The sequence below is a fragment of the Neltuma alba genome, unplaced genomic scaffold (genome assembly GCF_004799145.2).
Source record: "Neltuma alba isolate B1F8T4 unplaced genomic scaffold, ASM479914v2 tig00012472_pilon, whole genome shotgun sequence".
In the NCBI taxonomy this organism is placed as follows: domain Eukaryota; kingdom Viridiplantae; phylum Streptophyta; class Magnoliopsida; order Fabales; family Fabaceae; genus Neltuma; species Neltuma alba.
In genome coordinates, this window is record NW_021636947.1 from 19,582 (window position 1) to 35,213 (window position 15,632).

The window sequence follows — 15,632 nt, forward strand, 5'->3', positions numbered from 1 at the left end:
AGAGGTTATTATATAAAGGTCATAATAAATTATTATAATAACAGTGCATAACTCATAAACATAGAAAAATTTGGAACTCATTACAATAATGAGCATCATGTTACTTGTCAAATTTCACCAAAATTTAAATTTTAAATTTTTATTTTTTGAAAAATGTTTTCCTTCAATAGCTATATAATTCCAAATAAATATAATTTTTTAACTATAATTTTTTTTAAAAATAATTTTTTATTAAAAGATATAAGTTGAAAATTTTAAAGCTAGATCATTAATTAATGGTGTAAATTTTACCAATGAGTATCATGATGCTTAGAGCATCTAATTCCGGAAAAATGTACGGGCTAGGTTCAATTTAAAAACAGAAGACAAATTTTTTAAGGGTTAAACACGAAGAAACAAAGTGGGAAAAAACAATCCAACCTGCTGTCCCAAGGTTTGAAAGGGCAAAAAAATAAAAGAAAAGCCTTGCCACCTATTGAAAAGTCCACGTAACGCGTCCAAGAAAACAGTGGACGGAAGCGAAACGATAGGGCAAAAATGTGTTTGCGCCTTGTTTTTTAAATCCCAAAACCCATAAACGACAAAATAAGACCATTCCATCTAAATTCCATCGTCGCCGCCGAGGACGACGGCTAGTTTTCAAAGAAACATTCTTGTTTTCCTGATTTGTCTGTTGTTTAATTATTATTACTATTGTTTTATTATTGTTATTCGGATTCTATCCTCATTCTCTTTCTTTTTCAGTCGCAATCATCAACTACCCCACTTCGAATCTCTCTCGCGTTGGCGGTCTGATTTTCTCATTTTTAATTACTTCATGCAATACCATTGAACCCATGGTGCCTTTTTGATAAATGCAACATTACCCCCTTATTCTGATCCTCTTCAGTTCATTGAATGGGCTATTTTTCATCGCCGTTCAGATCCATTTTAGTCGTGGCAACTCGAAAAGTGGATTCCTTGTTCCAAGATAATTTCGTCGGAGGGTTTCGATTGCTTCGGCATTTAACGGCGGAACATTGACGGGATTTTGTTCCTGGGTGAGTTCTTCCTGAATTTCGTGAACGCATCGAAATCGAAAGTACTAGACGCCGATGAATGAATATCTGTGGTAAAAAGAGAAGGTTTTTTTGGTTTTTGTTTTTCATTGTCGGTGTGATTTGATTGAGTCGCTTCAGAAGAGAAGTAGATAGAGAATCTCTTTTCTTTTGTGGGGTTGGAGCCAAAGGGATGCGTAGGCATAATAGAGCAGATAGAGATGAAGCAGAGAGGCACGTGGGTTTGCTTAGATGGGCGCAAATTCTTTCATTCTTGCTTGTTTTTGTAGCAGGTATTGTTATTGGTATAGCTACAAGTTCTCATATTAATAGGCTTTATTTTAGTCCACAATCTGAGCTATACTCGTTCGTCAACCATGCATCAAGCGCACCTGTCCCCGTGCCAGAAGAAGAAGTTAAGGAACATGATAACTGTGGAAGAACCATACAAGAGTGCGAAGTAATTAATTGTTTGAATTTAGAGACATTTCTACATCCCCCTAACCTGACCCATAATTTGATCGATGACGAGCTTTTTTGGAGAGCTTCCTTGGTGCCCAAGAAAGAAGGGTATCCCTCTAGCTATAGGAGAGTGCCTAAACTGGCTTTTATGTTTTTGACAAGGGGGCCTCTACCCTTGCTGCCTCTCTGGGAAAGGTTCTTCAAAGGGCATGAGGATTTGTTCAATATATATGTCCATGCACCTCCAGGATACAATATGAATGTGTCTAATTCTTCTGTTTTTCATGGACGGCAGATTCCAAGTCAGGTTTGGAAACAGAATTCTAACTATGGTTTTTCCGCGTTTAATTTGTTAACATCAGTATATGCATAATGCATTTACTTTCATATCTTTAATGCCGTAGACATTGTATGATGGGTCAATGAGTTCTTTGTTGCTTTATGAAGTGTGAACTAGAGGCTTCAGAAAGTTGAAATATTTTCTTTTGCAAAGCTTCTGTATGATAAGATGGCGTATTATAGAAGCTTGGCTGATTTGTGCTGCGTCATTGATGACCCTGTTCTGTGATTTAGATGGATCAGCTATTAGCTATATGCAAAAGATAAATTATGGAGTTATAGGGGCACATTATAGAATTGGGGCATGTAATTGTTATATGAGAAAGAACTAAAATAAGGAGTTACGTTTTAGAATCACAGTGAGAATGAGATATAATGTCTCCTAGCTGTTGTGCATTTGCTCGTAGTCCTATTCAAGTTTCCTTTGAAAAAACCAGCATTGTTGCAAGATGTGTAGTATCTATCAGATTGAAGAGAATCTTCTAAAATTAAAATTTTGCATTACGTACATTTGCGAAAAATATTAAAGGTAAGTACATATTAATATGCAATACAGGGATCAACAGACTTACTTGTAGGGTACAAAATCTTCCAGCTGTGTGTGGCTGCAATAAAAGCAAATAGGATTGAAAAATGGCATGGAATATCTATCTGCAGGGAGTAAGTTTGGAAGATAGGACGTTCTTATAAAAGATTACAATACGTTAATCTGATGTGTTTAGACTGTTTTGAGACTGAGAGCAGTGTTGAACCGTTTGTGAAGAATATTACATGCATTCGTGTTCAAGAGACTTGGGAAATTGAATTTACTGGGCACACTGTTGAAAGTGGCTGGGAATTGTGACTTTGACTTTGGAAAACTATGTGTAATCCTTGAACTTCAACCTAATGATAACTTTAATATGTGAATTTTCTAATGTTATCCTATACCCCCTAAACTATCGCAAGAAGTGAATATGTTGCGTATTAATCAAAATAACATTTAAGAAACATGTGATTATCCCATGAATAGGGCTACTTGCAAATATATTATTTTGGGCTTTAGTTTCAATTAGTATATATTATTTTCAGTCTCTGTGATTTTTTATTTTTTATTTTTATTTTTGTGGGGCCCCGGGTGGGTGGGAGTGTTCCGTTTTAAATTGGAATTAATATTTGGTTTCTTCCTAGGCTCACCATAGATAATGTGTTTCCCTTGGTGGTTGAAATTTAGATAATCTATATGTCATCTTTTGCACCCACAAATATCTTTTGTTGTTCTTTTTGTATTTCAAGAGTAGGTAACGACTTGTTTTGTCATCATTTTTTATTTCATTACTGGAAATGATATGCTATATTGATTTTATTTTTTTCGGTTTTGATTGAGGTCCAATGATGAACCATGGTACCCATTTGAGCGGAGGTTTACTATTCATAAAATAGACATCTGATGTTGCTTGTCAAGGACTTACTGGTACTAATTAAGGAGAAAAGACTTTTCTACCTTATGCATATTCTCTGTCTATCACAATAGTGTTTGTTTCTCAAAAGATAGGGAAAAGAATTCTGATGCTATAATTACAATTCTGTTTGTTATAGGATTCTTCTGTCGATTCTTTTAAGTTATTTTTCCATAACTTCTTCAGGATGTTTCATGGGGATCAGCAACTCTGACTGATGCTGAGAGGCGTCTTTTAGCCAATGCCTTGCTTGACTTTTCAAATGAGCGTTTTATTCTTATCTCTGAAAGCTGCATTCCTGTCTATGACTTCCCTACTGTCTACAAATACCTTACTAGCTCTGTTCTCAGTTTTGTTGATTCATATGATGACCCTTCCCGTTATGGCCGTGGCCGATATAGCCGGCACATGCTTCCTCATATCCATCTTAGACACTGGCGGAAAGGCTCTCAGTGGTTTGAACTTAACCGTGAACTTGCAGTTCATATAATCTCTGACACCAATTACTACAAACTCTTCCGAAAATTCTGTAAGCCTGCTTGCTACCCTGATGAACACTATATTCCAACATACTTGAACATGTTCCATGGTTCCCTAAACTCAAATAGAACTGTGACTTGGGTTGACTGGTCACAAGGAGGTCCTCATCCAGCAACATTTGGAGCATCGAACATAACGGTGGGATTTATACAGTCTATAAGAAACAACGGAACCCTGTGCCAACATAATTCAGAAATTACATCGGTATGCTACCTTTTCGCTCGCAAGTTTGATCCAAGCACACTGGAGCCCTTGCTCAACATCTCTATGGCCGTGATGGGCTTCTGAATAACTTTGGTTCCAGAGATAAGATATTTATCTACTTTGAATTTGGATTTTCTAGAGTTTGAAAAGAAATTTACTATGTAAGTCTTGGAGAGAGGACGCAAACAAGTGAAGTAGAGGATGCTTCTTTTTCTCGCATTCTCTCTCCAGCTGTATCCCATAAGGTATTTTAGAGAATTCAAATCCAATTACTAGGACTTTGGTAGAGAATTTAACAATTTCACAGTATCAGAATGATTTTTGTATCAGTCTGTACACTTTGTATAGGTAGTGTTAGAGAATTTTGTGTTCTCTACCAGAGAATATCTTATTTTGCAGAAACAACACTTAAACGTCCGTTAGAGGACGAAATTCACTAATACAGACATTTTTATGCTATCATTGATCCTATGTTAGCAAAAGATCCAAACTCCTACAGAATCTTTGATCCAATAATGAAATGCTTAAATTTTCTTGTCCAATCTTGTGATAGTTCTGTCGTTTATTGAATTTTGGATTCGAGAATAACTGCATCACCAGCTAACAGTGAAACCAACGTGTAGTATTGATATTAGAATCGAGTTCACTGCTAATGAAAGGAATTATATTTCATGTTGAGAAGCATCGTGAAAGGAATCTGTCTAGGTCAGATGTTCTGCGGTTTCTTTTTCCAAAACAACTCTGAATTATATAGAATTTGAAAAACATGTCGAATCATTCATGATTTGTCAATAATACAACTTAGATGATTGATAATGGTGATGGTATTGTTTTTCATATCAACTGGTATGAGGTAAGCTTCCTTCTTCTAACAATCGAAATATGGAACCATGAATCTTTATGCCCTAGAGCTACAAATTCAAGTTAAAGTAGGCTGATAAGGTAACAGATCTTTTGGGTAAGAAAATTAATTGAATTATTTCTGTAAATCTTTTACTGACATTGTCATTCACTATGTAAGCTGAAAAAGTAACATACATCTCTTACATTTCTCTGCTATCAAATGAGCACTTGTTCTTTTGGGTAAGAAAATTCAGGTGAGGTAGATTTCAAAGGCTAACTAAGATCAGGACAGGCTATCTCAAAGAATGCTTAAGAGATATTTACAGATTATCCACTGAGGTTCTCACATCAGCAACATGGTTTAAATGCACAACATTGTGAGGTATGAGTTGTATATTTATGTAGTGAATCAACCTTCGTTGGACACTTATTTTTCCTTGCTTTCCTATTTACACCATTTTATAAAGTAATGAATAGCTTATGTACTATTCTGATTTGTCGTTTGTGCATATTGATCTGCCCAACATTTGTCCTTCTTCATAGCATTATTCCATCTTTTCTGAAAAGTCTCCATTTCCCTGTATGATTCCATCCTAACCTGCACACTCAATACAGTTCTACTTATACAACACTAGTAGACATGGCTGTTTATGAGGATTTAAATAAAAGGGAATATCCAGGAGCTTACTTTGGTTCTAGTATGATCGGTACGAGAGCCCTGCAACCCCAATAAAGGATGAATTATCATATCATTATTAAGAAAAGATAATTAGATCAAACCAATGATAAACAGACAAACAAACACGAGCCTGTCAGTATATTATTCAATAAGAGTCATATCTTTGACACGCTTAGATGCTCATTTCACAATTGATCCTTTTCTATGTTCTATCAGAAGGGTTTAATCCTGGACATTACTTAGATTGAACATTGGAGAACTGTGCTTAAACCTGATATCCTCCTAAATTGAACATTGTCCGAGGCATTTGAGTGAGTTACTGTCTCATATCGTATGATTGTTGTCCTCGTTTGATGCTTAGTGCAGAAAGTGAAATCACTTACCTGATTGCTTTTTGAGCCACCAAGAGTTGGCAGGCCAAAATGAACTATGTATTCGGCGTCAACTATTCCAAGATTTCTTAAATGATCACCCTGAAACATTGTTGAGATGTGTCAAAGGGAATATTTCTATTTCAACCCAAGAGGTTAAAGTGCAAATCGAAGAACCCGTTTCTTCACACATCAGAGACACAAGGGCATGTCTCCTTTGAGTTTGAAAGGTAAGAAAGCTAATTTTTGGCTTGAAAGGTTTATTTGAAAGTAATCCAAAACAGAGACAAAAAGTAGTGTAAAATGAAAACTTCTCTGCAAGTGAGGTTACCTGTGCACAATAGCCAAGTTTCCTATCCAAGCCCCAAGCATGAATTAGGTCATTCTGTGGACAGAGATAATTCAATTAGTTTTTGTTTGTTTTTTCATTTGGCATCAAGAGGACTAACGGAGCTTGCAGTTTAAAAATAAAGAAAACGGTTTATACAGTAATAGAACAGAACCAAGTAGGTGGCCCAGGCCTTAAATAACATACAAATTAGGCTCTAATTTGCTCGTTCTTTTTCATTTTCTGCTCGTCCTCTTGTTCAGCCTTTGAAAATTGGCAATCTTATAGATTTATTCCTTTATTTCTTTTAATATTTTAATGAATTAATTAAAGTATTAATTTTAGGTTCTCTCTTTAATAATACCTGGATCATATCCCATACACAGGGCCAAGAGTTCCTGGAGAACACCGGGGCCATCATCTCTACCCACCTGCAAATTAAGTATTGCTTTAAATACTATTATATATATATTTATGGCTTGCAAATACTGTACTATTCTATAAATTTTATAAATATATATTAAAGAATACTATTCATAAATTATAAATACTATTAGTACTTTGAATTCTGTGTAATGTATGAAAAAATTTCAGGGAAAAAATTGACGTGAATGGCTTACTATGAAGAAGTGATAAAAAAAAAAAGAAAAAAAAGAGTGCAAGTACTTACCCAATGCAAGGAGAAGCAATGCTAGGGTCGTCGCACCTTCTATTGCCTCTTAATTTATGGTACATTCTGCGGAATAGTAAGATCAAATCAAGAACTATGGTTTATGGTGTTAAGATTCAACACTTAAAATGAAAGGAAAAAACTTAGGTAAAGTTTCGTATTTATGTCAAATTCTCTAATTATATATGGTCATGGTATTAAAACCTAGAACAAACCGTCCTGTTTAGCCTAGAAACTGACAAACCGATCTGGTTGAGCATACAAACTAAGGATAAATTGACTCAGTATGACTTGAATCAACCCAGGGTAACTCGTGAATAACCCAAGTAACCCAAATAGTTTGGTGAGTTTATCAGTTGCTTTTTTAGGGGGAAAAAAACTATTTTGATGAATTTTTTTTAAAGATGTTAATAAGTACTATCTAGTGATTGAATGGCTGTAGGGAGGAATATTTTGTTATCATATATTTGTTTTAATATTTTCCTAATATGAATATTTAGTGATTTTGATAGTATGATATTATAATTTTAATTTGTCAAAGGGACTGCAAAAAGGTTGGAAGAAATTGTAAATATATTATTATTGTATTAGTGATTCAAAGTACCAAATTGATATTAATTTCTTGATGAAAATTTAAATTATTTTTTTATTTTTTATTAGTTTAACCTCCAGGTTGACTATGATTTGATCCACTAATCCTTGACCCACTGTCTTGACTGATTCAATGACCAATACAATTTTCAGTACCTTATCTATGGTCATATGTTCTTTCTTGTTTTGTGTGATTTTATAATTAAATGTTATTAAATGCTAATATTTCAAAAATAAGACACATAATTATATATAATTGAAAAACTTTGATATAGTGATGTAAAACACTTAACCATAGTATTCTCCCAAATGAAATGCTCATGCTTGGAAGGGGCTTGGGCCACGAAATTTTGGTTTCATCATGGCCCAATGGGTCAGGTCTGGGCCTCTGTTTTTGTCCCACATTTGCATAGGAGAGGCACTCACAGTTAATGTTTGATCATACCTTGAACAGGATTGTTTTATATAAAAAGACATTATTAAAAGCAAAAAAAAAAAGAAAAGAAAAAAAGAAACGCCGTGGTTCTTTTTTAACGATGTAATGCTTATGCATGATATTATATCATCAAAGAAGCACGTAAACCTCCTTGACATGCTTAAGTATTTCTTCATAATGATTGGCTTGTTCATATATTTGAATCTCTTTGAAAGTGAGGGAAAAAAAAAACAGAGAAAAGAAAATATTGCAGGAGAATTACCTGTGGACTCTTGAGCCGGTTCTACGAGCAGTGAGTTGATGGTTCAAAGTGGATTGCTGGCGATCAAGCGCAGGTTGCGAGATCTCAAGTCCCTCTTCTTCAACAATAGATAAGTACCTACCATATGATTAACATATTAAATTATGATATAAACAAAACAAAAAATCATAGTAGGTATTCCCTATTAGTTATTTTACTAGCTTTATTATATAATAGTCAAGAAAAGACCCCGCAAAAAAATACGACTTGAATTACAAAATTCTATATCAAGAAAAAATATGTTGTAAACTTGTAATTTGCTTTTCAAGTGTAGTCAATTCCTATTAAAGTGTATGAAACACGAGTAATTTGAGATTTTAAAATTCAAGTGATTTTTTTTTAAAGGATTTTCCCAGTAGTCAAGCACTAGCACATAAAAAGTATTATCGGGGCTTTTATACTAATTGTTGTCAAGACAGTGTAGAAAATATGACTAGTGCATAAAAAATCGAGAAGAATGAAGATTGTTCGTGAGTAGTGCAAATAATAAGAGTATAATATTTATTATTACTATAAAGTATTAAGAAAATAGTAGAATAGAAATATATAATAATTATTGAGTAATGATAATAGAAGCAAAAATGAATAATGCACACATGTCAATATACATGTCATTGAAAAGGAATCATTTTGCTTAATGCGAACCAAGAATTGCCTTGAATGGATTATTAAGAATTTATTACTAGCATCTAAAAGTAGTGGAGTTTTATTCCCAAATTCAATTCAACCAACTATTTTGTATTAATCCTAAATTTCAATAATGATAATATTATTCGGCAAAAAAAAATGATAATATTAAAAGTTTTTTTTGGTTACCTTTCTGGGTCAAAATTTTCAACGCCAAGGTCTTCATCCCAGAGAAATATATAATTGTAATCAGCAACTATATCCGGATGCAAGAATCTTTTTGCAAACCACCTGTGCCCCCAAATATAATATTTTAGAAGAATAATTGATTAATTGTTTAATTATCAATTAATCAATTGATTTTAAAATAATTGTATACCATTTTGTCTGATTAATCGCAGAAACATGGATGACATTATCACTCCAAGAAAAATCCCTCCATCCATCCACAATACCATCGTAGTGAAACAGCATTACAACAAACTCACCCAAAAGGAACTGCAATTATTAATAATAAATAAATATTAGTATGAAGAAATAATTTGTGGTTCCAAACAACATTCATTTCTAATAAAATTAATGTCAATATGTTTTTGTTGTTGATGTTATTAAAACTAAAACACTGAAAGTACCCTTTATAAATTTAAATTATCAAAATAAAATCTTATTTGAAGTTAAAGAATTAAAAGTGTAAAAATATTTAAAAAAATTCACAAAACTCCGTAATTTATTGCAAACATAAAATAATCCTAATTTGATACTCAGTGTAGATTAGAGTTAAATGAAGAAATTAAGTGGAAGTAAAATCACCTTCTCTATTATTTTATTGACAATTTCTTTCTGCTTAATTCCTACTGCCATAGCCAACAAGTTCAATGGAGGCTTGGAATGTCTCTGAAACAACAAGAATTTTATTATCAAGTGTGAAGTGTCACAAAGAACTAAAAAGAAAAAAATAACAATCAAGAAGACTAAATTACACAGAGAAGAATTATCAATTAATAATTACATGTCATTAACATGTGATAAGATTAAAAAGAATATTTGATTTGACGACAAATATTGAGCAAGAAAGTTGCTTCAAAGGTGTCACATTTCGCACACCAGACTTTTAAGGATAAACATATATGTGTGAGTATTACTATATATCAATGAATTCTATGTTTTATGTTGATCTCTTATTTTCTTTTATTTGATCAAGGGTTTCTTTTTCTGAGGCTTAGAATGTAAAGGATTTTCGCTTCTCTCAACAGGTGTCTTTTTCTAAATTCAAACTTGTATTCTGCTCCTTACGGAAGGTGAGACTGCTTACCATCTCAACCAACAGCTTGTTTATTGATGTCTTATTTTAATAATTCATATTTGACCAACTTTAATCTAATTAAAATTTAAATATAATTCGGACATATCAGACATGTACAAAAAAAAGCGGTTAGAGACATTAGTAAAAATGATAGATAAATCAATATAGAAGAGTCCTTTGAAAAGAACTGAAAAAAGACTGAAAAGGATGCTTAATAAAATTATTAAATAAAACCTTTTGGTTAATAATTCATGTAAAGATTTTATTGTTGATAGAATATAACAAGGCGATAAGATCCATATAACTAATCTCACGTCAGAGAATAAGACGTATTCTTGTTTTTGCTGCTGGGACAAATCATGTGTGCATTTGATATATATATATATATATATTCTTTCAGTCCTAAATATAAAACTCTTATACTAAACTTTTGGATATAGACTTTTGGATCCAAATAAATTAATTAGAAGTACCTTATTTTCCTTAAGGTTCCACAACGATTGCATTTCCAAGTTAGATTGTTTGACAATTATTCCTTCGGGCAATGCTTTGCTTCCGTACAGCCTGCCTTGACCCTTATTAAGAGGGAGAAAACGAAAAAATAAACAAACAAACAAATAAATAAATACAAATTAAGCTGAAAATATAATCTATTTAATTAGGATTAATTAATTATTTCCCTCCAATTGACAAACCTTGCATGTAGTGGATTTTATATTCTTCTTTGTGCCGATCACTAATCTCTGCAAAGGGCAATGCCCAAATAGTTTATTTACCACAAAGTCAGTAATTAATAATCAAGAATTTGAACTTATTTCTCTTCTGAAAATTGCATAATCTAAAATAAATTTATTTTTATTTTAAACATCCAATTCAATTTGTGATATTAGACTCCTAATTAGAGAAAGTTCTCTTAACATGGTTTTTTTTTGTACTTTTAATCTGCGAGGCTCAAACTTAAAATTTTTCCTAAGTATATTAATAAATAATTCATGTAATGTTGTTTTACAATATATAGGAGGTACCTAGAAATAAAATCAAAAGCAAAAAACAATGTGTTGAATGAATAAATAAATAAATAGTTTTTTGGTATCCTGCCTAAATTTCAGTGGGAAACGCAAAAATACAGAAAAAGAAAAATAATATTTCAGTCGAAAAAATTTAATATATTATTAACTTATTATAAAGTGGATATAATAGGAATATGGTTAAAAAATTATTAAATTTTAGGAAAAATAACAAATAAAGACTCCTGAATTACTAAAATTATGCAGAGGTCACCTGAATAAGCAAAATTATCATGAAGGACCCAACTCATGTTGCAAATATGAAATCTTGGCCAAATGTCTGAAATGCCCCTTAGTTAAGTTGTGATTTGGTCTACTAAATTTGTCATTCGCTAAAGTAAATTTATTATTTTCCATAGTCAACTTGTCACTTGGAATACCTTCAACCAAGTTGTGATTTGATCTACTGAAATTGTTATTCGCTAAAATAAACTTGTCACTTCCTATAGTCAACTCATCATTTGGTTGAAAGATATTTTACCAAGATTTTATATTTACAATATGAGACTGGGTCCCTCAAGATAATTTTGTTTATTTAGGTGACTTTTGCGTAATTTTGATAATGTAAGGATCTTTATTTGTGATTTTTTCTAATTTTAAGACATTGTTAATAAAATTTAAGGGTTTTTTTTTTTTGATATAACATGGTGAAAAATAACTTATAAATAATATCAAAAGAGTACTAGTAAAGAAATTTCTGCATAAATATCAGAGTTTAAGGGATTTATGATAAAATTTCAAAGCCTAAGGAGGTTATTTATTATGGATATAACATAAACTTCAGAAGAATTACGTATAAGTATAATTCACCGAAAGCTATAAAAAGAAAGAAAGAAAGGTCAGAGGAAATACTTACTGCCCTGTATTCTGTTGCAATTAAGGCGTTTCCAACAAAATAAGCCCCACAAATCAGAGAAAATATAATGAAGAAACTGCGAAAGCACGATTTATTCTTTGGTTCTGATAACATAATTGCCTGAAAAAAATAAATAAAAAATTATACTAACTTCAAAATTTTTTGAATGCAAATTACTAAATTATTTTCATACCATTTATTTTTCTGAATTTAACTTGGAAGACACGGCAAATATTTTGAAAAATGCAATGTGAAATTAGTTGTAATTTGATTAAAATATTTTAATTTTAAATTTCAAAAATATTTTATAAAATAAATAAAAATTATTACTACAAATAAATATCATAACTCAAGATTATATATAGGAAAGAATATTCTAAGAATCATGTTACTACCTCTGGTCCTAATTATAAGAGCTAATTGACTAATTTGAAAAGATTAAGGAAAGATATTAAGTTAGTTATTTGTAATAAATAGATATTTTTTTTCTAAAATATCCTTGCTAATGAAGCTTATTGGTTAGAAATATCATTGTTAGAAGGACTATTTTAAGAAAAAAAATACATAAATATGAGAGACAAAGTGGATTGAAATCTTATATTTAAGACCAAAATAAAAGTCAAACAAGATTTTATATTAAGGACCGGAAGTAGTATTTGCTAGCAACAACCAAAAGAAATTTTTTTCCAAAAAAAAAAAAAGATAAAAGAGTTTGAACCGGTCATAGATTTTATGATTTTCCACGTTTTTGAGGAATTTGATCAGTTTTTGACCACTTCAATTAAACCACGAACTGTTTATAATATCATATCATCAATTTTCTAGAGAAATCAGTTGGTTCAATCTGAGTTTTTAGAATAGTGGATAGTGAATGAAAAGAAAAATTACCATCATTAAACCAATAATTAATTTTCATATCACATTCTGATTGATTTGATTATTTAACTTATTCTAGAAAGTCAATCTGTACGATCTACATCATCCTGGTCAAATAAAATAAAATGAAAATAAAAAATCCGCATCATACAATTTTACAATTAAGGAAAGCTAAGTTGGGAATTCAATTAAACATGAATTAAACAAGAAAATGGTATGACATTTAAGGATAGAGCACAGATTATATTTGCTCCAAAAATTGCACTCTGAAGCTTTTAACATTGAATAATATAAAACCCGAAAATCTTGGACGAGTTCATGAAGGAAAGTGAGAGACAGAATCAAGTCACAACAAAACTTTCCAGGAAAGACGGAATTATCAAATAAAATCAAATAATGATTAATCAATTGATATGGGTACGAAATTAGAGAAACAATACAAGAACTAGAAGAAAAGCCAGACTGGATTGAAATTTTTAGTCAAATCAAACTCACATAGAACTTTGAATTTCTTTCTAATTTCCTCACCTGATAAACAGGGGAAGCAGAGTGAAACGTAAAGCAAAGAAAACCCGAGAAAATTCTCAGTTTCTTCTGCTAGCTAGATTGAACGAAAAGTCAAAATTCAAAATGAAGAAACAAAGTTGTAACCTTTATACAGAGTTATGAAATAAAATAAGAAGAAGAGCCAGAGAATGAATTATTAGTTAATCAAACTTCACACAGAACATTGAACTTCCTTCTAGCCAGTTTTCTCTCACCAGTTGAACAGGGTAAACCGAGAGAAACGTAAAGAAAACCAAAGAAAATTCAGTTTCTTAAGCTAGCCAGATTGAACTCAAATCCAAAATTTCAAAAGAATAACTTCAAAATAAAAACGCAATAAAAGCCAGAAATATCAATGATTCATCAATCAAACTTCACCGAGAACTTTGAATTTCATTGGAGTTTTGCTCACAAGAAAAACAGGGGAAGCAGAGAGAAATCGGAAAACCCAAGAAAATTCAGTTTCATTAGCCAGCAAGATTGAACACCCATCGAAAATTCATTAAAACATAGAGAAAATTATGAAATATGATCAAATGAAGAGCCAGAGAGTAAGAATGAGAGAGCTTACAGGATTTATAGCTTTCATTTTTCTCTGTTTCCTTCGTCTGGGTGATAACCGCCACAGGGAAGAAGACTAAACAGAAAGACTTGTCTTTCTTTTGTTTTTGTTTTCCTTCTAATTTTCTCAGCAGCCAAACGCCAGAGAGAAAGAGAAGAATCAGAATGAGAAGAAAGATAACCCCAGAAAGTTTCGAAAAAGGTTGAATTCGTTTCGATTCTCCGTAACGACGGGCTTGGTCCCTCTGATTTTGATCTTCAAGTGGAAGAGAGAGATGGGGGGGGGGAGAGAGAGGTTTTTGTTTTTTTCTTTTTCTTTTGGTCAACGAGGGAGAGATGGAAGGGAAGAACAAAAGGTCACTAATAAATAAAAATAAATAATTCCCCCTAAAAAAATAATATAATGTAATCATTGATATTGACAGTGAATATTACAATTTTGAATATTAATATCAAATATAGGAATTGGAAGCATATTATAGTAGCACTATGTAATCACCTGTCTCTTAAAACTTCATGCCAGGGCAACCAAGTTTATTTTAAATGGTATTATTGGTGAATGATGCAAACATAGTCATTAGGTATTGTGCGGTATACAATATCCATTTAGATGTATTTAAAACAGTTCTAGCGAGAAGATATATCCAAAATTGTAATGTTAATTTGTGTAATGCAGAAGCCCAAAATTTAATCATTATTAAATTATTTGAAAGTATAATTTTTTAATAATATTTAAAATTTATGTAGTCTCTAAAATATAATTGAATATCTTTATAAAACTCCAAAGACATGCATATTTATTGTGGAAGTTTTTGCTATAGAGCGTTGAGTATTTAGAAATTTTTGGATGCAAATTTATCTCAAGAATTTAAAATTATAATAATATTATTTTTATCATTAAAAATATTGATGGTCAGTGTTACTATTTTAATAACTAGTGTTAGTTTTTTAACGGCAGAAAGTAAAATTGTTATGAATTTAAAATTATGGGGCAAATTTGCATTTTAATAGAGATTCAATTGATAAAAATTAAATTTCAAGGATCAAATTAATAATTAAGACAACTTAAGGAGATAAAAGTTTTACCATCCCTAAATGAAATTTGATTAACTTATATTTAACACCCTCAAGTTTTCCATAATACTCAATATCTTAAAATAATTTTTAGTGTAATATAATACTCAATGTTCTAAAGTAATTTTCGATAACTTCAATAGTCTAAATATTTTTGAGTATCCAAAAGTTTAGGATGCTCATTATGATTGAAAAAATATTTTATGAAAAAAATATTGTGCACTACTAGAAAATACTTTAACACGAGAATACCCAAAAAATAACTTTATGAAATTTAACATAATTTTTAAATTTTTATTAATATTATCAAATTTGAATATTTTGATGAAATTAATTTCTATACAACTATATATTTCATATATCATGCCTGATAATAAAATATTGGAATAAAATTAAAGAAACCATCCTAATATTTAAAAAAAAGAGAGAAGGGAATGATTAAAAAGAAAAAGAAAAGAGATCCAATTAGTAAGGAGTTTGCT

The 15,632-nt window shown here is 31.3% G+C and overlaps 2 protein-coding genes across 2 annotated transcripts; one reads left to right on the top strand and one right to left on the bottom strand.

Annotated features, from left to right (window-relative positions):
- Nucleotides 1-791: 791 nt before the first annotated feature.
- LOC114727416 (glycosyltransferase BC10-like) lies at nucleotides 792-4,480 on the top strand. The gene is made up of 2 exons (XM_028914124.1): nucleotides 792-1,806; nucleotides 3,464-4,480. The coding sequence occupies exons 1-2, from the start codon at nucleotides 1,231-1,233 to the stop codon at nucleotides 4,103-4,105; spliced, it is 1,218 nt and encodes a 405-aa protein (XP_028769957.1). The 5' UTR covers nucleotides 792-1,230; the 3' UTR covers nucleotides 4,106-4,480.
- Nucleotides 4,481-4,973: 493 nt separating this feature from the next.
- LOC114727417 (uncharacterized) lies at nucleotides 4,974-10,731 on the bottom strand. The gene is made up of 11 exons (XM_028914125.1): nucleotides 10,644-10,731; nucleotides 9,678-9,761; nucleotides 9,247-9,365; nucleotides 9,057-9,158; nucleotides 8,202-8,318; nucleotides 6,913-6,978; nucleotides 6,607-6,673; nucleotides 6,246-6,299; nucleotides 5,927-6,016; nucleotides 5,553-5,582; nucleotides 4,974-5,462 (listed from the first exon to the last, which is right to left on the bottom strand). Exons 1-11 carry the CDS (start codon nucleotides 10,674-10,676, stop codon nucleotides 5,343-5,345), a joined length of 882 nt encoding a protein of 293 aa, XP_028769958.1. The 5' UTR covers nucleotides 10,677-10,731; the 3' UTR covers nucleotides 4,974-5,342.
- Between the last annotated feature and the right edge of the window lie 4,901 nt (nucleotides 10,732-15,632).